Source organism: Podarcis bocagei, assembly GCF_964188305.1.
Source record: "Podarcis bocagei genome assembly, chromosome: 9".
NCBI classification, from domain to species: Eukaryota; Metazoa; Chordata; class Lepidosauria; order Squamata; family Lacertidae; genus Podarcis; species Podarcis bocagei.
Window position 1 is genome coordinate 43907416 of NC_138134.1, and position 24524 is coordinate 43931939.

Consider the following 24524-nt stretch of genomic DNA (forward strand, 5'->3'; position numbering starts at 1 on the left):
AGAATATTGTGGGAATTTAATTCCAGGGAGTTGGGGAGAAAAACAGAACACAGAAGGTGAACTAGCAAATTATTAGCACTTTTGGAGATGTGAATACAGCCTCATACATGCACCTGGGTTAAAAGCATTAGTCTTGCAGGGACTTCTTGCTGGATCAGGTAAAGACTGGTCAGATGTTGCTGCATGAGGAATACAATCCAATTTCCTGTCCGCTGCAATATTGTACATCTAAGCTGCACACAACCAGTTTCTTACAGCCCTGTTGCACCATGGGCATTTCTTCTCTTGTATACCACTCTTAAACCAAGTGCCCAGACACTGGAATATACCTTGGGCATTAAGAACAGTGTATTCATAATCCACTCCAATGCATGGTATTTATTGCACAGGTAACCCCAAGCTGTGAGAACATAATAGCTATTCTCATTGCATGGGAGCATGGGAAGAGTATCTGCCTCATGATTCAAAAGCAAACATCCAAGAAGTTGGATTTGCATGTTAAAATATTTAGCATCCCCTTCATCCTCTTGTGTCACTTTCCTATTGCATCCATTAAGTCATTGTTGCAAACTTCCTTATATGACCATATAAAAGCACACAAACACCATGAAGTACAAGAGGATCATGGCTTACAGCAACGATGGGGAAACTGTGGTCCTGCAGGTATTGCTGAACTACAACCCCGCAAGATCATTGGCCATTAACCATGCTGGCTGAGGCTGATGGGAGCTGGAGTCCAGCAACATCTGGAGGCCACAGGTTTCCCATCCCTAGTTTATGGTAGGAAACTCACAAGAGACCCAGGAAGCCTTCCCAGGTAAAGAAACCATGTTCTTAATTGTAAGAAAGAGCTGTTCTGAGTTGCAGCCTCCTACCCAACAGGTTCTGCCCCAATTTATACGTAAGTAAAACAAACAATAGCTAGAAATAAGTGGATGTGATGTAACATGGTGTTTCCTTACAGCAAATCACTTCTTCCTGTGCAGTGCATAAACTGTTACGCCCATGTTCAGTACCATAATCCACCCAAAGTGCAGGAAAGAAGGACAGGATGATCAAGGCAGTAGAACTCTTATGTAGCAGTCTAATTATAAGGCTAATTCAATCACATAATTGATAGCTACAAAGTTTCTGGTTGGGACTTGTCAGGTGCTGTTGCGGTTGCTCGAGAGTAAGCATTCAGGACTCCAACCTGTGTTTTACAGGCTTTATTTTGGTGCAGACTATTTACAGTGAAGAGCCCCAAGGCTCATGTCTGGCTCAATCGCTAGCAGAATCCGGGAGTGGTCTTTTTTTGTACCTCTCCCAACATAAAAGTTTCGTCACCCCCAGCCTTTTCCACCCCTCCCTGCGCCCCAGACTACTGCGCATGATAGGCGATAGCAAGGGCGTGCCTCCCTCCTCTCCGGCTTGCTCAGGAGCAGCGTTAAGGCTCTCACTAGCATCCTCTGGTCCTTGCACCTCTTCTCCACTGGAGATGGGGCTTTCCTCCTCTCCGGAAGAGGAGCTGCTTCACAAGATCTTCGGAGGCTCCCTGTAACACAACTGCCCTTCTATTTCTCGCCTCTGAGCCGATGGCAGTTCCCTGACAGGACTGTTTCGGTTTACCGAACCCTATGATCACAACTAAGTGCAAGATACCAGCCAAAAAGCTTGGAGGGGAAGGGCCATAGCCAAGCAGGCAAAAGGTTTGATCCCCGAGATCTCCAAGTAGGGGTGCTTCTGTCAGACAGTGAAGTTAATACTGGGGCAGACATTGACTAAGGCAGTTTCTTTCTTTCTAAGGTAGAGAATAACAAAGATGTGAAGAAGGCCTTCGTAATGTGTTTGGCCATCTCCATTCTTCCCCACCTAGCTTCTCTGGCAGATAAGTCTTAAACTCTGGTTACCGTACTTTTAAAATAGAACACACCTGACTTGCAATGTAGCCGAAAATGTTATTTCTTTAACATCCATTGCTGCTCTCTTATAAAACCCAGCAGACCCCCCCTTCCTTTTCTGCAATGTCAAAACACTGGTGGGTTCATCAGGGCAGCTAGTTATCTTCCTATCTGGGACTTTGTGCAAAGAGCCGTGATTTATAATTCCCTGCTCTAACTTTAATAGAATATATCAAATAAAGAATGTAAGCATGCCTGGAATACTATGTTCTATCTAGAGCAGAGAAACCTAGCTTATGTTGTACTAGGAACACAGGAATACCAAGCCAGATCATTGGTCCATCTAGCTCAATATTATTTACACCAGGCGTGGCCAAACTTGACCCTCCAGCTGTTTTGGGACTACTATTCCCATCATCCCTGACCATTGATCCTGTTAGCTAGGGATGATGGGAGTTGTAGTCCCAAAACATCTGGAGGGCCAAGTTTGGCCATGCCTGGTTTACACTGACTGGCAGAGGCCTTTGTGATTTAAGGCAAGGTTTTCTGCCAGCCCTCCTTGGAAATGCCAAGTATTGAACCTCAGACTTTTCTGCATGCAAAGCAGATGCTCTAGCACTGAGCTACTGATCTTATGGATGTCCTTATTACATATATAAAAACACACCCTAAGTTTGTAAACAGATACACTCACTGCCCAAGAAGCAGTGTGGTCTGGGGGTTAGGTTGTCAGGCTCAGGCAGTAGTGCTCTTGGCCCAAACACCATCTTGGTCACGTAACTTCCTGGTTGAATTCCAGCCTCATACCAGCCCTGTGAACAAAATTAACTGGCCAAACATGCCACCTCCCAAAGCTCCTTGCAGGAAAGGCAAGGTAAGGATGGCTTTGGAGCAGGGGTAGCCAACACTGTGTCCTCCAGATCTTGTTGAAACTAAAGCCATACCTCATGTTGCGTTTGCTTCAGGTTGAGCGTTTTCAGGTTGCGTCCTGTGGCGACCCAGAAGTACTGGAAAGGGTTACTTCTGGGTTTCGCCGCTCGTGCACATGCTCAAAATGACGTCACACACATGCACAGAAGCGGCGAATTGCGACCCGCACACACGCAGACGCAGGCTGCGTTCTGCTCATGCTGCGAATGGGGGCCCGGAAAGGATCCCATTCGCAACCAGAGGTACCACTGTACAACTCCCATCATCCTTTACCATGCTCTCTGGATTGGTTCCCCCTGCCTTAGAAGAAATACCTGCAGCTCTCCAGTAATCAATGTGCATAAGCTAGAGATGTGTGTGTGCATGTCCTACCATCATCATCATCATCATCATCAATAATAAAAAAATCCCACTTTTCCCCAGACTGGGACTCAAGGCAGCTTACAGATAAAACAGAAATAGCTAAAAACAGATTTATGTTTTGGGTTGGGAGGAGTGTCCACCCCTCCTCTTATCTTATTTCATTTAAATATTTTTACCCCACATTTTCATACAAGATGCTTGGCAACTTTCCCAAGCCCTCTGGTTGAAACGAAAAGGGCAGGGGAAGAAGCTGGTCAGACCCCTTCCAGTGGGTGTAGCACACCCCTTCAGCTGGGTGGGAGTGATGGTAGCTGACAGCAAACACAGCGAAGGAGGAAGAGCATACACAACGTAGATAAAAACTAGACTTAAAAGTAGCATGGGGGTGGGGCAGCACCAGTAACAGAGCAGGGCTGTTGGAAGTGTGAAGGCCAACAGCCCTGGAAGGGTAAAAGGCCTACCAGAAGGGACACCATGTCACTGCTGCACAGGGTGGGCAGCTGGCCCCAGGGCATGATGGGATACCGTTCTATTCTATAGGTCTGACAATGTCACTGATTTTAGGAGGCTGTTTTAGGAGGCCGTGCCCTTTTCTCTGACCATATATCTGTCAACACCATCCTCCCTCTGCTGCAGCAAAACACAAGGACACAGGATGAAAGAGAGTGAGCGACGGACTTTATTAGGCAAGGAGGATGCAGTGACATTTTTATGGCGACAAATCTAAGATCAAAAGTTTATTTAGGTCACACTGCAAGTGGCTGCGAGCGCTACAGTTAATGTCTGGCCGTTCAAAAAGGCAGGAACTGACAATTCTCCAGTAGTGCATTACAAGAGACTATATTGATCAGTCTTGCTTACACAAAATGTCAAAGTAACTTTAATTCCAATTTATATTTAGAGTACAATAGCTTGTAGCAAGCATTTCCCAAGTGCTCAAGCTAGATCAATATTTATGAAAAACCTAGGAGACAGCTTTCAATATATAAAAATAGTTGATGCCCACTGCCACCAATACTTATGAATTTATGAAACATGATGACACAACCCTCCCCCCAAATTACTCAAGAAAAATAACTTTGCTTCTGAAGAATGCCTGGAAACAAAAATTACCTCAGCCTTCCCAACACTTCCAACTTATGCTGTAGAGAGAGCATTAGGTCTCAATCTCATTTCCAAGTTCCCTGAACTAATGTGAACCCTCACACCCTTTACTCTCAAAGTCTTCCAATATCTTTAGCCATACAAATCTTTTCTTGATCTCCTGCAAATTGCTCCATTCCTTTTGATTCCTAGTAAGCTTTGCTATTTGAAAAGTCTAGCTGTGTTATTCCAGTGCCACCACACATAAAAATTCACTAAGTACACAAAGAGTTCCTCTCAAATGCTAGCTCCACCATAACTGTGGGCTTATGGCCAGATGCTAAGCACGTTTACCCGGAAGTTAAGGGCCACTATGTTATAGGGGACTGACTGCCTCTTAAAAGTGTGCTTACGTAAGCAGCCTTAGTCATCCGTCTCCTCATAGTGTGCATAGCCGCTGGCATAGGTTCTTCCTAAATTCAAGTGACCAAACATACTGGTTGCCTCCGTTTCCGAATCCCTCCCTCCTTCCTCCTCCTCCTCGTCTTCATCGTCATCCTCTGCTTCGTAATCATCATCTTTGCCAGCCGAAAGGTTCTTCCAATAGGCATCATAGCCGGAAGCCCCGTCAGCCTCTTCGCCTCCTGTCTGTCGGCCAAACCTCAGAGAGCGTGCTGCAGAAAGAGAGGGAAACATCCTGTCTTTGTTTCACTTCCCATCAAGGAAGGTGGGTGTTAAATAGTTCAGGTAAAACCCCAACAACTCTACCTTACATCTATTTTCACATGTGTAATTCTCATGATTGCACAGACAAATAACCCTAGAAGCAGGTAAGGCATTATCGCAAATCCGTAAGAAACCCATTCATTCATTCTTCGTCTTCCTCAATATTTCTCCCCCTCCTCATTTACAGGATCATTCTGGTTAGCCAGCGTGCTCCTGGTGAAACGAGGCACAGAGGCGCCTCTGCAGTTTGCACCCTTTCTGGCCGAGATGAAACCATCCTCATCTCTTTGTATTAATTCAAAAATATGCTACCAGATTTCATGACAAGTCTTTTGAACAGGGAAGAACATGGACTTCCCAGTACGAGGTTTGCTGCAGGTGATAAGGGTAATTGCAGGTGGAAATGATTACCAGTGTTAGAATAATAATAATATCTTTATTGTCAATGTACAACCTGTGTACAATGAAATTAACCAAGCCTCCCCCCCCAAACACGCAATCTCATTGCACTGTGTGTGCTTGTCGCACAACACACCAGCCCTGAAAGTCAGTTGCACTATATTATTTTCCATTCAGCAGTCTAACAGCCCACGGATAGAAACTATTTTTTAGCCTGTTGGTACAACTGATTATACTTCTATATCTCCTGCCTGAGGGTAGAAGATTAAACAGGTGCTGGCCGGGGTGTGAATCGTCCCTGAGAATTTTTCTCGCTCTCCTAAGGCAACGATCCTTTGCGATGTCATCTAGCGGGCTCAGAGGACAGCCCATGATATCATGAGCTGTGTTCACCACCCTCTGTAAAGACTTTCTGTCCGTGACTGTCAAGCCAACGTACCACACTGTGATACAATACGAGAGCACACTTTCTATTGTGGACCAGTAGAAGGTCATCAATTGTTGTTTAACATTGTTCTTTCACAAGACCCTGAGAAAATAGGAGTCTCTGTTGGGCTTTCCTAACCACCTGAGTTATACTGTTTTTCCAAGTGAGTCTTCACTAAAGTAAACTCCCAGGAATTTAAAGGAAGAGACGCTCTCCAAACACCCCCCTCCCCTCTCTTCCTCCAAAAGTCCAACACTCAGGTATATAAGCTAATTGCCAAATGGCAGCTTTAATCTAGGTTACAGTCACCACAATGGAATGTCTAGGTACCATTGGGGTGGGGTGTTGAAAGAAATTAATATACTGCTTTAAGAAAAGCTTCTCTAAGTGGCATGATTAATATAGCTGCCCCATAGCAGAAGTACTCTAGGAAGCATATGGGGTGTAGTGGTTAAGAGTGTCAGAACAGGACCTGGGAGATCAGGGTTCAAATTCCCACTCAGCCATGAAACTCACTGGGTGACCATGGGCCAGTCACAGCCTCTTAACCTACCTCACAGGGTTGTTGTAGGGATTAAGTGAGGAGGAAGGTAAACCATGTACTCCTTGGGAGAAAAATGTGGGAGATTAATGCAATACACAAGCTCTTCTGCTTACCTGCTTAAGAAAGCTGCAGGGGCCAGCCAGGTGGAGATGTCAGCTGCCAGCCAGAGATCTCCACGTGGTCACAACTGGACCTACGTCAGTCGCAAAACACGCCTGGTGAATTCTGAATGCTATTACCAAACGGAAACTTACTTGACATGCTCAGGTCCTTAGTCTGTTGCGTTTCATGGCCACACTTAGGGCAAGGAGGCTCCCTTCCCTTCTCTTGTTTGAAAACCTTACTCCGTGCATGATCATCGCAGAAACAAGCCTGCAGGTTATATAAAAGAAAGAAAAGAAAAGGGGAAATATATGACAAAGGAACAGACTGCAATTGGAAAAGAAGCCCCACGGAGAAACACAACAGACTGCCCAAGTTGAGTGGCGATGGGATACATACCACTACCATCTAGCAAGTTCCATTTGAATCTTTTTAATTCACAAAAATATACGCAGCCTGCCTTCTGCACGAAAGCTGGCTAATGACATTAGGGGGAGACAAGAATAGTTCCTCCCCTTAAGTATTTGTTTGAGTAGGGCAACTGGATGGAGACATTTCAGTCTAGCTGGCGATGCAAGACTCAGCATAAATCAAGCCCTGTAAGGACAGCTGTGCCCCTTCCCAATCTACCTAACCAGCTCTTGTACAGAGCCGTGAGCAACTGCAGGGCAGGTTGGAGTAACTGAAATTGGGCTCTTCATCCCCATAATGCCCTTCTCTGTCATGGCTATGGATCTTCGGACTCAGCTGCATGCCAGTGGTGGGCAGGACCAGAAGCAAAAGTGAATGGGACAAGGAATGTGTCCCACACCTTTGTACAATAGGGTGCACGCCAGCCATTCAAAACTCAAAAGAGTTTTCTACAAACACACATGCGCACGTTCCCCATCTTTCATCAAGAGGCTTTAATACAGTCCAAGGACACAATTTCAGCCAGGCGACAGACAGCATTGGTGCACCAGAGGGAGTGGTCTGGGGAGAGGGGCCACGAGGCCCACTTCCCTGGGGCAAATGATTCATCAGAACCCCGTGAACGATAATATTAGCAGATATATAGAAAATGTGCAGGGTAATGAGATGTTATCTCGGCTTCACGCGGAAGCAGGCTGGTGCAGACGGCAGCCAGGCAAAGATGAAACGTTTTTGCATTTTGAATGAAAGGAAACCAGCAGAGGGAAAGGGCTGCGGCAGTGCTGAGGCTGTAACAATGAGCGAAGGAAGGCAATTTTAGCAACCGGGGTTTAGAAGGACTGGAGGGAAGGAACACCAAGTGTCCAGGAACACAGCATGGAGGTTACATTAATCAAAGGGAGATGGGAACAGGACCCAGATAACTTCTTTGGGGAGGCGGGTGGGAATCAGGAGACGTTTTTTGATGCATTGTGGAGAAGGACGCGGCAAGAACCGCCAGCAGCTTTCAATGTATATGAGAGCTGTGAGCCCGATACATCTACTTTCTAAATGCTTTTGCTGTTACCTTACAACGGAGACATGAATGCTGCCCAAGTCGATTACAGGAAACACCTATTAGGCAAGATAAAAAAGGCATGCTTGAATAATGAGATTTCATGGCTTTGCTCTTTTCCTTTTGCCTTCTAAGCCAAGGTCAACTATTCAGTTCAATGGGTAGCCTCAGGCTTTCCATGACTGCGCCTCTTTAAAGTACAAGGAAAATGAACACTCTGCCTCAGCCGGAAAAAAGAAGCGAACAGACATTTTTAACGATGTCCCTGCAAAGCTCGGGCCCAACGTTGCTCTTCCTCCCTTCCTGAAAGCAGAGGAAGTCCTCTTGACTGGAAGCAACAGCTTGTACAACAAGGACGAGCAGAATAACTAGACTGAACAACAACAACAAATGTGGGGGACTTTACAAGCAGTAATGCTGGAGGAGAAGTGCAAAACTGAGGCACATCACAAACCTGGCATTAGTGCAAGGAGGGCCTAAACACACAGGGCTGATCACCAGCCTGGCTCTCCTTGAACTAAAACAACAACAACAATTTATTACTTATAACAACAAGAAGAATCATTTATTGCTTATAACCCGCCCATCTGACTGGATTGCCCCAGACACTCTGGGGGACTTCCAACGTAATAAAAACATAGCAAAACATCAAACATAAAAAACTTCCTGATACAGGGCTGCCTTCAGATGTCTTTGGAAAGTTATGTACAGGCAGGGACCATTTTAGGTGCATCTAGCTGACATGCAATCTCTGATGTGCGGGTCTTTTTCAGCCTGGTAGAAGGCAGAATGGAGCTGTAATGAGGTGGGGTGTGCTTATTATATGCACTCCGCTGATGCACACAGGGGCCAGGAACAGAACCCCAGTTCAAAATGGTTGCCACCTGTAGTGGTTTACCTGTTTGACATCTGATGGGAGGGTGTTCCACAAGGCAGTCGCCACTACAGTGGTACCTCAGGTTAAGCACTTAATTCGTTCCGTAGGTCCGTATTTAACCTGAAACTGTTCTTAACCTGAAGCACCACTTTAGCTAATGGGGCCTCCTGACGCTGCCGCGCTGCCGGAGCACGATTTCTGTTCTCATCCTGAAGCACTATTTCTGGGTTAGCGGAGTCTGTAACCTGAAGAATATGTAACCTGAAGCGTATGTAACCTGAGGTACCACTGTACTGAGAAGGCCCTTTGCCTGGTTCCTTGTAACTTCACTTCTCACAGTGAGGGAACTACCAGAAGACCCTCAGAGCTGGATCTCAGGGTCTGGGCTAAATGATGGGCGTGGGGTCACTCCTTAAGAGATACAGGGCCTAGTGGTGCACACTCTGGGCTTGTGAAAGGGACACATCACAACTAGACCCTACAACTGGCATTGTTCAGTACCCAACTTCATCTGCAAAACACTGTCCCATCTTACTCACGGTATGGGGTTGGGGAAAGGTTGCTCCTCCCAGCTACATTCCAAACCAATATCTGGATATGAGCAGAAGCAGTTAAAAGCTGGTTCACCTTTAATAAGGGAGACTTTCAGGGATATAGCTTACATTTAAAGGTCTCGGCTTCCAGGACTTGGCAGCTGGCCTGATGTTCAAACTGATCATCTTCGCAGAGAAAATTGTGGCAAAAACAGCAGCTGAATATTCTGCCTCCTAGAAGATTCAGCAAGACACAATGTAACGGATCAAATCAGTCCCCACACTCCCTAGCGTCAAAAAACGAGCAGATGTCATGAATCAATTCTAGAAATGAAAGAAAACCTGGCCTGTCTTGCACCAGATAGAAAAATACTGTGGATTACAGTGGTACTAGCCACTTGAGTAAACAAGATGTTTTATAATACTAATCGCATTTTCCTGGTTAGGTTGAGATGGTTTGGTCATGGAATGATGAGACCACCAAATTAAAGGAGATTTTATTGCACAGCAGCATCTAAACCAAATATTCTAGTTACATCTCCACCCCCCAAAATAGCCTAAACTAACAGTTCAGTTCTATACATGTCTTGCTGCTTTTGGTGGATTGCAGTCTAAGGTGGTACACTGTTAAGGCCATTGAGATAAAGAGGAGAGAGCCAATGAAACACCTTTTCCTGAAACTGGAGTGGTGGTGGGGGTAGTGGAAGGAAGAGATATGCACAACATCCCAAGAGGATACTGTAATTTTGCAGAGCTGATGGTTTAGCACAGGCTTTTACGACTGCAGGTAATGATAGCTGGTAGCACAAATTACCTTGGTAGTTTGAAAACTTCCCTCCTGTGTAATATACTCTCGGACAGATAATGTGTCAGTGGGAGGGAGTTCACGTGATAAATTGCATCATGAGCTGCAGCCAATCAAAACAGCCTATGCAAATACTCCCAAGGGATATCCAGCTAAGTCTCAGGCACTTAAGCCTACCAATTTCAACAAGTCTACCCGAGTACAACCTTAACACACATCCTCAATTCCTACACATAGAACGAGTAATAGTTTTCTTGCATGTGTCATCTGATATGTGAATGGGTCTGCCTCGCCTCCAATTTTAGGATTCTCTACTTCTAGTGAAGTTGTTTTCAATTCATAAAGACTTGCTACGGCAAGGAAACTAGCCCTGTAGCCACCTTCCTTTGGTAACTGGTGAGCTTTCCAAATGCACGTGAAACAAGAGAACACACCCCTCTAACTGGTGAACAACTCACCGTGATCCCAGACACCTCTCTCGCATTCAATGCACTCTGCGTCGGCCAGAGGACAGATACAAGCATGGGTGCTAAGGCATTTCCTGCCATGGCAAACCCAAGCTTCACAGAAATCACATATGGCCCCCTGCAAAAGAAGAACCCACACATTACTATGGACTTTGGCAGACCTCTATATAAGCACCAGCTCTGCTGAACAAGCAAGGACCGGGCATGCATTCCAGGCAGCGGCAGCAGGAGGGAGTCATTCTGAAGCAGTGGAAGGCAATTTTGCTCAGCGCTGCCATCCATCTCCCAAATGCATCCCATTTTCTCAGGGCTCTTTTTTTTTTTTTTTTGGCAAGACTGCTAAGTGCCCATTCCTAAAGTACATTACATGAAATTGAATCCCATTGATTTTCTTTCTGTGTTTTCTTTTTTAATCCCACACGCTACTCTCAGCAACCAGAATTGCTCGGAAGTCCTCGCTAAGGAACGCGACAGACCCGGACAAGATGTTCCAAAGTATGCAAGCAGCCTGCGTTCCACTGGCTACTCCCCCCACCCCCCATGAATTGGCTCTTGCTGCGCTGTCTCATCCAGGGAGCCACGCGTGTGGACAACAACAGAGCTGCCCATTATGTTCATACCAGGCAATGTATTCAGGGAAGCTTTGCTTATTTGCAAAAGGATTTGCACTATGCAGTTTGCTCGTGACAGCATAGAACACGCAGAAACAAGGAAGTCGAACTTCAAAAGAAATACCGTATTTACTCGAGTCCAATGCACCATCGCACCTCAATTTTCAGAACCTTGAAACCAAAAAAAGGATTTGCTGGCGAATGTAAATGTGCCATTGAATCTAATGCGTACCTTAATGTTCGTGTCGTAATTTGGCCAAAAAAAGGTGAGCATTAGATTTGAGTAAATATGGTATTAAAAAAATGCATAATCTTGTTTTCCTCTCCTCCGTATAGGGGCCAATAGTGTTTTTAGTCTTGAGTTACTAGTTAACCTTCCCATGATTCCAGGCTCAATTGTTACCTTTCATGGAAGCAATGTGTTATCTCTCTTGAAACGTTTGACTCTGAAGTCCAAGACTGGGATATTCACGACTTTGGTTGCAAGCTGCCTTACAGATAGGCATGGTCGTGCCTATTAATTTGAAAAGGACTGAAGCATGCACAATGATCTGTGCAAATGTTACCATTCCTGCATTTTCCTGCAGTCCAAACAGGTAACAGTGGCTGAACCTCAACACTGAAATCCAGGGCTCTGCAGTCGAGGGGCCTCCAAATGACCACCCAGGCAACAGAAAGCGATGGAGGGCAGGGCACACAGACTTCCAAATCAGCATCCTGTCTTATTTTTTTAAAAAGCATTTTATAGCCAGGATTCAGAAGGTTCTGGTTGCTAATTTGAATATATTTTTTTTTAATGCTTATTCCAAAATACATGTGTTTACCTTCAAGATAGCAGAACCAAAGATCACGATGGTGTTATGAGTTTAAAATGTGAAACTGTGCATGCTTATGAGTTTGTTTGCTTTTTATTTACCAGGGTTGGCAAACTATTTTGGCTTTTTGCTCCAATATAACAGGAATGTAGAAACCATTGTAATGCATAGAATTGCAGGGGAGTCAGGAAGGCTGTGGAAGAGCAATGTTATTTTTATTTTTATTTATTATTATTATTATTATTATTATTATTATTATTATTATTATTATTATTTAATTATTATTATTATTATTGTTATTATTATTATTATTATTATTATTAATGTGAGCTTCACAACTCCCTCTGTGTGGTAAGACCACCACTCCAGGGTTGAAAATTACTGAGCTGCACCACTGGGTAACAAGAAAAGAGCCATCAGCACAGTTGGGCAAGTAATCTCTTCAAACTTTAGTTGCACTTATCACATATTCTAAAACTGATGTATTGTTTCCAGATACATACCACCATAGAAAGCCCAGTGCTGTACACACCAGCATGTTTTATGACACAGTCTGAAGATTTCATCATGCATTTTGTTTTGCCTATTACAGAGAGAAAAGAAATATTACACACACACACACACACACACACACACACACGGGTGTTCAGCAACACTAAAGCTCCATAAAAAGCCATAGCATTTGTCTCTTTCAGTGTTTACAAGTGTTTCAAGCTGGGGGGGGGGAGTGAGAGTAAGGACTATCATACAAGGGATCTGAGCAAACTGTGGTATTTTAAATTGCTCAAATCAATACACATCTGATCAAAACAATGAGTTGGATCCAGCAACACCATGTTGTAAGGACTTCTGGCTATGTGACCAGACTTTCACTCCCTCTTCTCCCCTCCACCACTGGCATGCAACTCACCAATTTTTTGTGGGTTTCCCTCAACCCTCTGGAGCAGATTTGGTGGAGCAAGGAGAAGTCCTGTTGTGCAGACCAAAGTCTTTGCACTAATATGACAGTCTTACCAGATACAACCAAATAATTTATTTTTCCAGATAGTTCACCATCTTAGAAGAGGGCATTCTTTATTCATCATGGATGGGGGGTAGGGAACCTGTTGCCTTCCAGATATTGCTGCATAATTGAAAATTGACCTCACTTGCTGGGGCTGATGGGAATTGGAAGTCTGGAGGGACAAAGGTTCCAGAGTCCAGAAACATCTGGAGGACTGCAGGTTCCACGTTCCTGCACTAGAGAGGCTGCCTCTTCTGAAGATGCACCCTTTCATCTGCAGTTTTCACAACTGCTTTATTAAAAATAATTTGCTGCATGATTAAAGCTGCTGATAGTTTAGACTGAACAATTAAAAGCAGCTAATGTTTTCAGCCCCAGAAGGAGCCCAAATAAGGTAACTTTCCTGTCGCGTTTGAGGGTGAATAACCTGTGTCCCTCCAGATATTGCTGGAGTCGCTACTCCCACCAGCTCCAGCCAGCATGGTCAATGGTCAGGGATGATGGAAACTGAAATCCAGCCACATCTGGCACCAACAGAGTCAAAATATGGCTGAGTTTCTATAATCAGGCCACAATGCAAAAATTACCGTATTTTTCGCCCTATAGGACGCACTTTTTCCCCTCCAAAAATGAAGGGGAAATGTGTGTGCGTCCTATGGGGCAAATGCAGGCTTTCGCTGAAGCCTAGAGAGCGAGAGGGGTCGGTGTGCACCGACCCCTCTCGCTCTCCAGGCTTCGAAAGACATCCGCAAGCCTTGGGAGCCCGGCGCGACTTCCCGCCGGGTTCCCTAGGCTTGCGGATAGTAGCCTGCATCCCGAAGCCTGGGGCGCACTGAGCAGCGTGCCCCGGGCTTCGGGCAGATATCGGCAAGCCTGGGGAGACCGGTGGGAGTTCCCGCCGGGCTCCCTAGGCTTGCGGATAGCAGCCTGTTCTGGGGGCTGGGGTCAGGGGAAGCTCAGGCTTCCCCTGCCCCAGCCCCGCGCCTGGGGGGGGGAAATACTTCCCCCCACCCTTTATTTCCCCCCCAAAAAAAACTAGGTGCGCCCTATGGGCCGGTGCGCCCTATGGGGCAAAAAATACGGTAAATTCTAAGCACAGACTAATTGTAGGAACACAGAGAATTAAGAGAAAGACTTACCGCACTGTGCGCAAATGGGCAGCTTCTGGACAGAGCTACAAAAGTAGCAAAAAGCTCTATTTTTCTGCCGTCTGTCAGAATAAAAAAAGGGCGAAACAAATAAATGAATGAAGTCCGTTTAAAATGGTGCCAAAAATGTTACATGTAAAGGAAATACTGAATGTGCATTTACCTTTGACATTTATCACATTCCTGTAAGAGAAAGAGAGCTTGTTTTATAGGAGTTCCCATTGAAATTCAGAGTTTATAAACTTGTGAATTCACTTGCCACAAATACAGTTTGTTTGGTCCTTTCCCCACTTTGAGTGCCCCGTGCAAATACAAACACACAATGAAGGTGCAACAGTCAGTGCTGCAGGTGGACTATGCCCATGTGTTTGTATACGTAAAGTCCTTCTGGTATCGCCAGGAAGGCTCCAAAAGCTTTGCCCTGGATCAATAACCAGCTCTTATTTGTACTTGCCGCTACCCTCCCCCTGCCCTCCCCCTTCCTTTGTGAAAACCAGACAACTTGAAGAAGAGCTGAAGAAGAATTTTACTCTCTCTGTGTGTCTGTGCAACGGGAACTATTTCATTGTTTAAGAAGATTTATAACATCTGGTGTCTTTTGCAAAATCTCAAGGTTATATGCTTAGGATCTAGTCCTGCTCGTTTCAGTCTGATAAAGCACTGTCAATCTCACCCTCCTCTCCTTGACACTGGGAGAGGAGAAGAAGGAATTTTAAAGCCATTATCAGAAATACATCTCAATATTTACCATGGAAGCATTGCAGGGATGTTTAGCCAAATCAATGTTGCCTCTTGAAGCCCTTATCTGCTTCTCCCGTTCTTTACGGCTCTCAGCCTTCTTGCGGGCGCCAGTCTTCTTTTTAGGCATTCTTCACTTTCTGGGAGACAATGTTTTACTCAACAACATTTGACGAAGAGTGATTGGTATCCTCTGAAATGGATGCTAAACATAATTTTAAAAATCGTGACATATTCCTCCCTTCCAGATTTTTATTTTTATTTTGGAATGTGCCCATAAACACGCATTAGCAATTCTAATCACTTTAGAGGAGGGGCGATTGTCCCCTTGTCCTCCAGGTGCTGATAAGCTACATCTCCCATCATCTCTGACCACTGGCTAGGCCAACTGGGGATGATAGGAGTTGGGAGTCCAACAACAACTGGTTAGCTACCCCTGCTTCAGAGTTCCCAAACTAGCTGCTCAACACAGAATAGCTACACCTAGAAAGAAGAAAAGATACAGAATGAAAACTAGTCGTACCTTTGTTGTCGAATGCCCTGGAACTCGTATGTTTTGGCTCCCCAACACCGCAAACTCGGAAGTGATTGTTCCAGTTTGCAAACGTAAATGTTCTTTTGGAACCCGAATGTCCAATGGAGCTTCCACAGCTTCTGATTGGCTGCAGGAGCTTCCTGCAGCCAATCAGAAGCCGCAATTTGGTTTTTGAATGTTTTGGAAGTCAAACGGATTTCCGGAACGGATTCCATTCGACTTCCAAGGTACAACTGTAATAGAGTGGCTGACAAGAGCGACAAAGCAGCAGTCTTAACCTGAAGCTCAATACCAAAGGAACACTTGGTCCTTACCCTTTCTTTTGCCTAGTTCTCCAAGGCAGCAACCCATTACTTGTAACCAGCAGAGTAAGGCTTCTCCCTCGCTCCCCAACAAGTATTTCCCCATGAACAACGGGCTCATGAGTGTCTGCCCCATGGTGATATTGCATTCCCACAGAAGCTGGGATAGGACAGTGTGATTCAAGTGATAGCCTGTGGGTTATACATTGTAAGTTGCTGGGAGTCCCAAGCAGAGAGAAGTCTTAATTAAAAATAAAGAATTTTAAGCTTGTTTTTAAAAAATTTGATTGGACGGGAATGATGCATATTGTACTAAAGAAAGATATATATTTTTCTTATTATTAATGTGGGGAACTCATATAAGCTGGTTAGCCTTCTATACAGTGTTTAAATTGCATTAAAAAGTCATATTTTATATTCAGAATTGCATACCAAGCTGCCTGCTGGCAACAATCATTATTCTGTAGACTGACATCTATGACACTGAATACCCAATATCACATTATAAACTAGGTTTTCTTCCTGCTTAATGTCAATTTAGCAATAAGAACTTCAATCTTTGGTATTTATACATATCATTCTAGGCATTTATTACACACCTTAAAGCACTGTAATAGCAATTTGTGGAAAAATTGGATGCTTCAAAAAATGTCAAGAGCATATTGGTTGTAAGCAATGCTACCACCTAAAATTATTCCTTCTGTCACGTACTCAGGGGACTGAACCCATATTATGAACTTTTAGTTATATGACAGCAGCTACTCAAGTCATTCATGTAAAATATTGGCAGCTGCTGGAATCGTTTATGTAAAATATTGGAGGGCACCAAACACACTGAATCTAAAATCATAATAATGCAGAATTATACTGCATTGGCTACATGGGGGGACTGGAACAGTTACTTCATCAGCTGATATCTATTAATCAATTATTGTGCGAAGTGCTATACAGTGGTACCCCGCAAGACGAATGCCTCGCTAAACGAAAAACCCGCAAGACGAAAGGGTTTTCCGATTTTTAGAGGCTTCGCAAGACGAATTTCCCTATGGGCTTGCTTCGCAAGACGAAAGCCCATAGGGAAATCTCCCAGACCTGTCCTGAAGGCTTGTGGTGGGAGGTCCGGGAACAGAGGAGAAGGCGCGCAGCGCTTCTCCTCTGTTCCCGGGGCTTGCGGTGGGAGGAGGGTTTTTCCTCCCCACCGCCAACATTCAGAACAGCATTCTGAATGTTGGCGGTGGGGAGGAAAGCCCTCCTCCCACCGCAAGCCTTCAGGACAGGTCCGGGAACAGAGGGGAAGGCGCGCAGCGCTTCTCCTCTGTTCCCGGGGCTTGCGGTGGGAGGAGGGTTTTTCCTCCCCACCGCCAACATTCAGAACAGCATTCTGAATGTTGGCGGTGGGGAGGAAAGCCCTCCTCCCACCGCAAGCCTTCAGGACAGGTCCGGGAACAGAGGGGAAGGCGCGCAGCGCTTCTCCTCTGTTCCCGGACCTGTTTTGAAGATTTGCGGTGGGAGGAAGGTTTTCCTCCCCACCGCCAACATTCAGAAGGCTGTTCTGAAGGCTGGCGGTGGGAAGAAAAGCCCTTCTCCCCCGCCAGCCTTCAGAAGAGTTCCCGGAGGGCTGCCTAGGCTGCGGATAGCAGCATGCTGCCCCGCGCAAGGGGCGCTCTTAAGCAGAGCGCCCCTCGCGCGGGGCAGACATTCGCAGCTTGGGGAGCCCTGCAGGACATCCCCGCAGGGCTCTCCAAGCTGCGGATAGCAGCCTGCTGCCCCGCACGAGGGGCGCTCTTTAGCAGAGCGCCCTTCGCGCGGGGCAGACACCTGCAGCTTGGGGAGCCCTGCAGGACTTCCCTGCAGGGCTCTCCAAGCTGCGGATAGCAGCCTGCTGCCCCGCACGAGGGGCGCTCTTTAGCAGAGCGCCCCTCGCGCGGGGCAGACATTCACAGCTTGGGGAGCCCTGCAGGACTTCCCCGCAGGGCTCTGCAAGCTGCGGATAGCAGCCTGCTGCCCCTCGCGTGGGGCAGACACCTGCAGCTTGGGGAGCCCTGCAGGACTTCCCCGCAGGGCTCTCCAAGCTGCGGATAGCAGCCTGCTGCCCCGCACGAGGGGCGCTCTTTAGCAGAGCGCCCCTCGCGCGGGGCAGACATTCACAGCTTGGGGAGCCCTGCAGGAGTTCCCCGCAGGGCTCTCCAAGCGGCGGATAGCAGCCTGCTGCCCCGCACAGAGCGCCCCTCGCGCGGGGCAGACATTCACAGCTTGGGGAGCCCTGCAGGACTTCCCCGCAGGGCTCTCCAAGCTGCGGATAGCAGCCTGCTGCCCCGCACAGAGCGCCCCTCGCGCGGGGCAGACATTCACAGCTTGGGGAGCCCTGCAGGACTTCCCCGCAGGGCTCTCCAAGCTGCGGATAGCAGCCTGCTGCCCCGCACAAGGGGCGCTGTTAAGCAGAGCGCCCTTCGCGCGGGGCAGACATTCGCAGCTTGGGGAGCCCTGCAGGACTTCCCCGCAGGGCTCTCCAAGCTGCAGATAGCAGCCTGCTGCGCCTATCCGCAGCTTGCAGAGCCCTGCGGGGAAGTCCTGCAGGGCTCCCCAAGCTGTGAATGTCTGCCCCGCGCGAGGGGCGCTCTGCTAAAGAGCGCCCCTCGTGCGGGGCAGCAGGCTGCTATCCGCAGCTTGGAGAGCCCTGCGGGGAAGTCCTGCAGGGCTCCCCAAGCTGCAGATGTCTGCCCCGCGCGAGGAGCGCTCTGCTAAAGAGCGCCCCTCGTGCGGGGCAGCAGGCTGCTATCCGCTGCTTGGAGAGCCCTGCGGGGAAGTCCTGCAGGGCTCCCCAAGCTGTGAATGTCTGCCCCGCACGAGGGGCGCTCTGCTAAAGAGCGCCCCTCGTGCGGGGCAGCAGGCTGCTATCCGCAGCTTGGAGAGCCCTGCGGGGAAGTCCTGCAGGGCTCCCCAAGCTGTGAATGTCTGCCCCGCACGAGGGGCGCTCTGCTAAAGAGCGCCCCTCGTGCGGGGCAGCAGGCTGCTATCCGCAGCTTGGAGAGCCCTGCGGGGAAGTCCTGCAGGGCTCCCCAAGCTGCAGATGTCTGCCCCGCGCGAGGGGCGCTCTGCTAAAGAGCGCCCCTCGTGCGGGGCAGCAGGCTGCTATCCGCAGCTTGGAGAGCCCTGCGGGGAAGTCCTGCAGGGCACCCCAAGCTGCAGATGTCTGCCTCGCACCGGGCAGCAGGCTGCTATCCGCAGCCTAGGCAGCCCTCCGGGAACTCTTCTGAAGGCTGGCGGCGGGACAAGGGCTTTTCTTCCCACCGCCAGCCTTCAGAAGGCTGTTCTGAAGGCTGGCGGTGGGGAGAAAAGTCCTTCTTCCCCCGCCAGCCTTCAGAAGAGGTCTGGGGACAGACTGTCCCTGGACCTGGTCTGAAGGCGGTCTCCATAGGAACGCATTAATTGATTTTCAACGCATTCCTATGGGAAACCGTGCTTCGCAAGACGAAAAACTCGCAAGAAGAAAAAACTTGCGGAACGAATTAATTTCGTCTTGCGAGGCGCCACTGTATACCCCAGTGTACAACTCTACCTTGAAATGGTCTAAGATTCTCATCTTATCCCCAAATCCCTGTTTAGGATAATTAGGAAAGGGGCAAGAAATAAAACTGCCCTGGTCAACATACCTCAAAAAAGGATATTGCAGAGAGGAAAAAGATGCAGAAAATGACAACCGAAAAGGTCAAGAGGTTGAAGCAACTCCCCTGTAAGGAAAGGTTACAATGGCTTTTTAATTTTGTGAAAAGACAAGGATAAGAGGAAGGGAGGCATGGCATAGACTAGAGGGTGTAGATAGGGAAAATGTCCCCCGCCTCCTCTGAAATGGTGGGAAATTCAGAACAGACAAAGGGAAATCCTTCTACATACAGAGAGTAGTTGTGGAATTCAGTACCAAAAGATGTGGTCATGGCCACCAACTTAAACAGCTTTAAAAGGGGATTAGGCAAATTCATGGGTGAAAATGCTACCAATGGCTGCTAACCATTATGGATATATACTAGAGGAGTGGAGGCTAAACAATGAGGCAAACTGGAGTGATTTAAGGGCAGTGTTAGAAACTCAAATACAAAAGCTATTTGCCAAATGGCATGTTAAACCTAGGTCATGGTCACCACAATGGAATTTCCAGGACAGGCATAGGCAAACTCGGCCCTCCAAATGTTTTGGGACTACAACTCCCATCATCCCTAGCTAACAGGACCAGTGGTCAGGGATGATGGGAGTTGTAGTCCCAAAACATCTGGAGGGCCGAGTTTGCCTCTTCCTGTTCTAAGAGGTGCCTTCCCCTGCCCCTCCAAGATTAAAAAGCTGTAAATGAATTGTGTAGATCCATCAGCACAATGGAGGTGTCTGTCACCATCCTAGCATCCAAGGAAGTCCACATGGTCGCAACTGGACCTGGCATCCAGGAGAATTCTAACACTGTTTTGGGGGCTTCCCCTGTCAAAGTATGACATCAACACACATGTACATGAGACAGGGGCTCCACAAAGCCTTGTCACTTTGTAGCTCTGTAATTTTCTGACCACTGTAGCTCTATGTTTGCCTATGTCTCAATCTTTCCCTAGTTCCATGGACTTTGCACGAAGTGAGACTAAACAAAAGGTTGCCTGTGGAGTAGTAACAAGAGCTCTGCATTATTTTTTCGCAAAGCACAACAGTGAATGATTTTTAAAGATGTGCTTTAAAAAAAAATTCTATGCTGTTCTGCTTTAGCAAACAACAAAGATCTTCACAACTCCAAGGCAGTGTCCTGGTCATTCTCATGTTCTGAGGCCTATCAGGGATCTGTACAGCCTATTTCAGAGGACATAACCACCAGCAGAAAGGTTTTTTAAATGCACAAGCACAGCACTCAGTCACCTCTTAATGATTTAAAGGCAAGAAAGAGCGAGATAAACCCCTGCTTCCCACCCTCCTCCAAAATGTGAAGCCAAAATGGAGGCTTAAGTCCTTTTTACCTACAATGTATTGCCCTGATATGGATTGCAGAAGAATCTTCCCCCACCAGAGTTCCTAGGCCTATTTGTCTGCAATTTGACAGGCTTAATCCACTCTTGATTAAGTGTCTGTAAATTTCATCTGCTTCCACCAAAAGTCAGGGGATTATAGCCATATTTAGAGTGCCCATTATGACAACTGAAGATATAAGTTTTACATAGAGTGCCATGGAACCCAACACACAGACTGGAGAAGAGGAGACAGTGATTCAGAAACAGACCAGATTTAAAAATAAAAAATACACAGACACAAGGCAACTCTTAAGGCCACCCTCAAGATCCTCCTCCGATGCCATACTGGCAGTTTTCGGTGTTCCTAATCCTAAAACTTCAGTAACCACTTTATAGTGCTTAACTACAACCAATGTAAACTCACCAAGAACATATTTGGTCATTCATTTTGAGGTATTTATATATCACTTTTCAGATGAACCTGACAAAGCAGTTTTACATAAAAATGTGAAACCCCCAGAGTTATATGTTTACTGGTATAACCTCCCCCAGTGCAGAGATTTTTGTCTGTCAAAATTTGTCAAGCAAGAGTCATTGCCTTGTGACATCACAGGGGCCAGCCTTGTGAGGTCAGGATACTGGAGAAGTGGCAGCCCTGTCTGCACACTGGGCCCCTCAAGAGTGAATGGGTGCAAGTGCAAGGGTTCCTGCACTGCTATATTTGTGATTCCTCACTTTTAATTACACAGGTATAGCTCACAGGGAAGCAACAGCAACACTGTGTTAGCGTCATTTACGAAAACCTGAGCAAAATTGTTGGGCTTTAGGGAGAACAGCTCTTGAGTTGCCTGTCACCTTTCACTCCCTTGTTAGCTCAGAAGCAGGCCGGGGAATGCAGCTTTGCTAATATCACAGGAATAAAGGACTATCCCCAGATGCAGCCAAGAATCTTCAGGAAAGGTTTCCATTTGTTTCTTTTAAGGCACATGAGCGTTATTGGACTACAACTCCCATCATCCCTGATCACTGAGCACACTAGCTAGGGCTGGGAGTTGTAGTCCAACATCATCCCGGAGCAGTGTTTCCCAAACTTGGCTCTCCAGCTGTTTTTTTCAGACTACAATTCCCATCATCCCTGACCACTGGTCTTGCTAGCTAGGGATGATGGGAGTTGTAGTCCAAAAAAACCAACCCAGTTGGGAGACCCAAGTTTGGGAAACACTGATCTGGAGGCTTCTTTAAGGCCTAGTTCACAGGTACAGCTAGCCGAATCAAGCCCAGAATTGGAAGCTGGCGGTGGGGTGGAGGCCACCACCCAACTTCTGGAAACTCTCGGAAGAGGGGGGCGATGGTGTGAAAGAGGAAACGGGGAAAGTTGAAACGAATTTCCCTGGGAGCTGCTTGCCAGCCACATTGCAGCAAACAACCCCAAAGCTCTGGAGCAGCTGCGAGGCTAATGGCAATCGCTCCCTTCCCCGACCCCCCCCCCAACCTCGTGAAAGAGACGCCTTATTGCTACCGCCCCTCCCGATCAAGGGGGTGGGCAACCGCACGTCCCTTTCTCGCCCCCATCCCTGCCTGCATCTGCCTATTGCAGGGAGAGGGGTCTGCCCAGCATCCCACCCCCTTCGTCGCAGATCCACTTGCACGCAGCAGGGCCCGTCCGGCGGCTCCGGACTTTCCCCTCCCGCTCACCTAAAGTTGCTTCGCCGGCCGCTAACGAGGCGGGAAGGCGAAAGCCGGTGTCCCAACTGCTTGCTCCGGGGGGGAACTCCTGCCTCGCCGCGGCGACTGAGCATGCCCGGCGGAGGGTGAGCATGCTCAGTGGGAGGCAGCCCGTGAAGCAACCTCGCCTTCATCTTGCCCTTAGTTGGGGAGGGAGCCTCCTCCCCGTCTAGGTTCCCGGGAGGATTTACAAGCAGCAGAGACCTTGCAAACACCCAGCACGCCCAATGCGCCTTCCAGCTGTCGCCCTCTTCCTGAACACCCCCCCTCCTCGCTCGAACTCATTTATTCCTATTTTTAAAAAACCAATTATATGCACCGCTTAGCTGCAGTCGGGATGATGCGGGTGGGGGAGAAAATAGCACGTCAGATCATGGCCACGTAGGCATTAGTCGGTGTCAAGGAAGGGGAACAGTCTCTAGCCCAATGCATGTTTACTCGGAAGGAGGCGCCGCTGTGCACAATGGGGCTTACTCCTAGGTAAGCGTGCATAGGCTGCATTTTGTTCTTATCTTTCCCGACCAATACGGTGATTTGTTCTGCTTTAAAGCAAACAATATCTTTTAAAATGGCCAGATAGCCCAGTTTACTACTACTACTATACTACTGATCATCATCATCATCATCCCGATTGCGGGGTGTTGTAAAATGGGCAAGCAGGCCTGCTGCTTTGCTTATAGTTCAGACTTCCCCAACCGGGTGCCCTCTAGATGTTTTGGATTCTAATTTACATCATCCATGCTCATTGGTCATGCTGGTGGGTTGATGTAGTCCCAGATCTCTGGTGGTCACCAAGGAGGGGGAAGCTGTTTTTTCTGTTCATTAATTTATTGCATTTCCCACTTTTTTCTCCAAAGAGCTTAAGGATGGTCCTCATCTTCAGTTAACCCCAACAGCCCTGTGAGGTAGGTTAGGTTGAGAGGCAGTGACACCTCAGCAATCACTTTAACCCTTATATCCCAGGTCAATAACAGATAATTAGGAGCATCTTGGTTGTTGCTGAGCTTTGATGCTCATCTGAGAAGTGAGAGCTGGACCATCAAGAAGGCTGATCGCCGAAGAATTGATGCTTTTGAATTATGGTGCTGGAGGAGACTCTTGAGAGTCCCATGGACTGAGAGAAGATCAAATGCATCCATTCTTAAGGAAATCAGCCCTGAGTGCTCACTGGAAGGACAGACCCTGAAGCTGAGACTCCAATACTTTGGCCACCTCATGAGAAGAGAAGACTCCCTGGAAAAGACCCTGATGTTGGGAAAGATGGAGGGCACAAGGCGAAGGGGACGACAGAGGATGAGATGGTTGGACAGTGTTCTCGAAGCTACCAGCATGAGTCTGACCAAACTGCGGGAGGCAGTGGAAGACAGGAGTGCCTGGTGTGCTCTGGTCCATGGGGATCACGAAGAGTCGGACACGACTAAACAATAACAGGAGCATCTTGGTTGTTGCTGAGTTTTGATGCTCATCTGACAACAACACAAATCCAAGCCTTATGGTGTTATACATCCATAACTGTGGAATACTCAGCAAATAGAAATTCAACAGACACCTTCTGCTGCAACTTTTAAACACTTGCTGAAAACTTTTTATTCTGACAGGCCTATGCAGATAATTTACATATTTCCACCACAGTTAAAGCAATTAAATTTTCTCAATCTATAAAGCATCCAGAATTATAGAAAGTTCACTTGCATGTATGTACTTCATATTAATTCCTCTGCCTCTAAAGTAATCATTTTCAAAGAATTTAGAATTTATTTACAAAAACGTGCATGGCAAAAGATAAAGAAAGAACAGAGTTAGGAATGGAAACTGCAGCGTGGCCAATAGGACAAGAAAAGGTAACCTCAAGAGAAGGATACACACATGTGCATGGAATTGAAGATGCAGTCTGAGATAAGTGAAATCCCTCTTTCTACTTGCTAAGCTTTGAGCTTCCTCCAGATACGATCTGTGTTTTTCTGAAGTTTTCTTCTTAAATGTGGGAAGTGAAAAAACACTTTTTTTTTGGAATAAAGGAAAAAGAAAGAGCTTCTTTGCATATAGATTTTGCCCCCGAGTGGTAAT

General features: G+C 47.0%; 1 protein-coding gene across 3 annotated transcripts; it reads right to left on the bottom strand.

Moving 5' to 3' along the window:
• Positions 1-3829: 3829 nt before the first annotated feature.
• Positions 3830-22550, bottom strand: ZNF330 (zinc finger protein 330). Of its 3 annotated transcripts, none has more exons than XM_081208468.1 (11): positions 22428-22550; positions 19407-19484; positions 14927-15056; positions 14342-14361; positions 14170-14240; positions 12531-12610; positions 10593-10719; positions 9459-9563; positions 7932-7978; positions 6607-6724; positions 3830-4930 (listed from the first exon to the last, which is right to left on the bottom strand). In XM_081208468.1, exons 3-11 carry the CDS (start codon positions 15044-15046, stop codon positions 4680-4682), a joined length of 939 nt encoding a protein of 312 aa, XP_081064594.1. In that variant the 5' UTR covers positions 15047-15056; positions 19407-19484; positions 22428-22550; the 3' UTR covers positions 3830-4679. The 3 variants fall into 3 exon arrangements, with proteins under 3 accessions (XP_081064594.1, XP_081064595.1, XP_081064596.1); XM_081208469.1 differs by having other exon boundaries at positions 14927-15121; XM_081208470.1 differs by lacking the exon at positions 19407-19484 and having other exon boundaries at positions 22428-22516.
• Positions 22551-24524: the final 1974 nt, after the last annotated feature.

What these genes read in the sequence shown, in the direction of transcription:
- ZNF330 (XM_081208468.1), bottom strand. Translation starts at nt 15,046, where the DNA reads ATGCCTAAAAAGAAGACTGGCGCCCGCAAGAAGGCTGAGAGCCGTAAA. An exon ending in GGAAGCCGAGACCTTTAAAT is followed by an intron (nt 7,979 to 9,458) that starts GTAAGCTATATC and finishes CTTGCCTAATAG; the next exon opens with GTGTTTCCTGTAATCGACTT. An exon ending in TAAGGACCTGAGCATGTCAA is followed by an intron (nt 4,931 to 6,606) that starts GTAAGTTTCCGT and finishes CTCTTTCTGCAG; the next exon opens with CACGCTCTCTGAGGTTTGGC.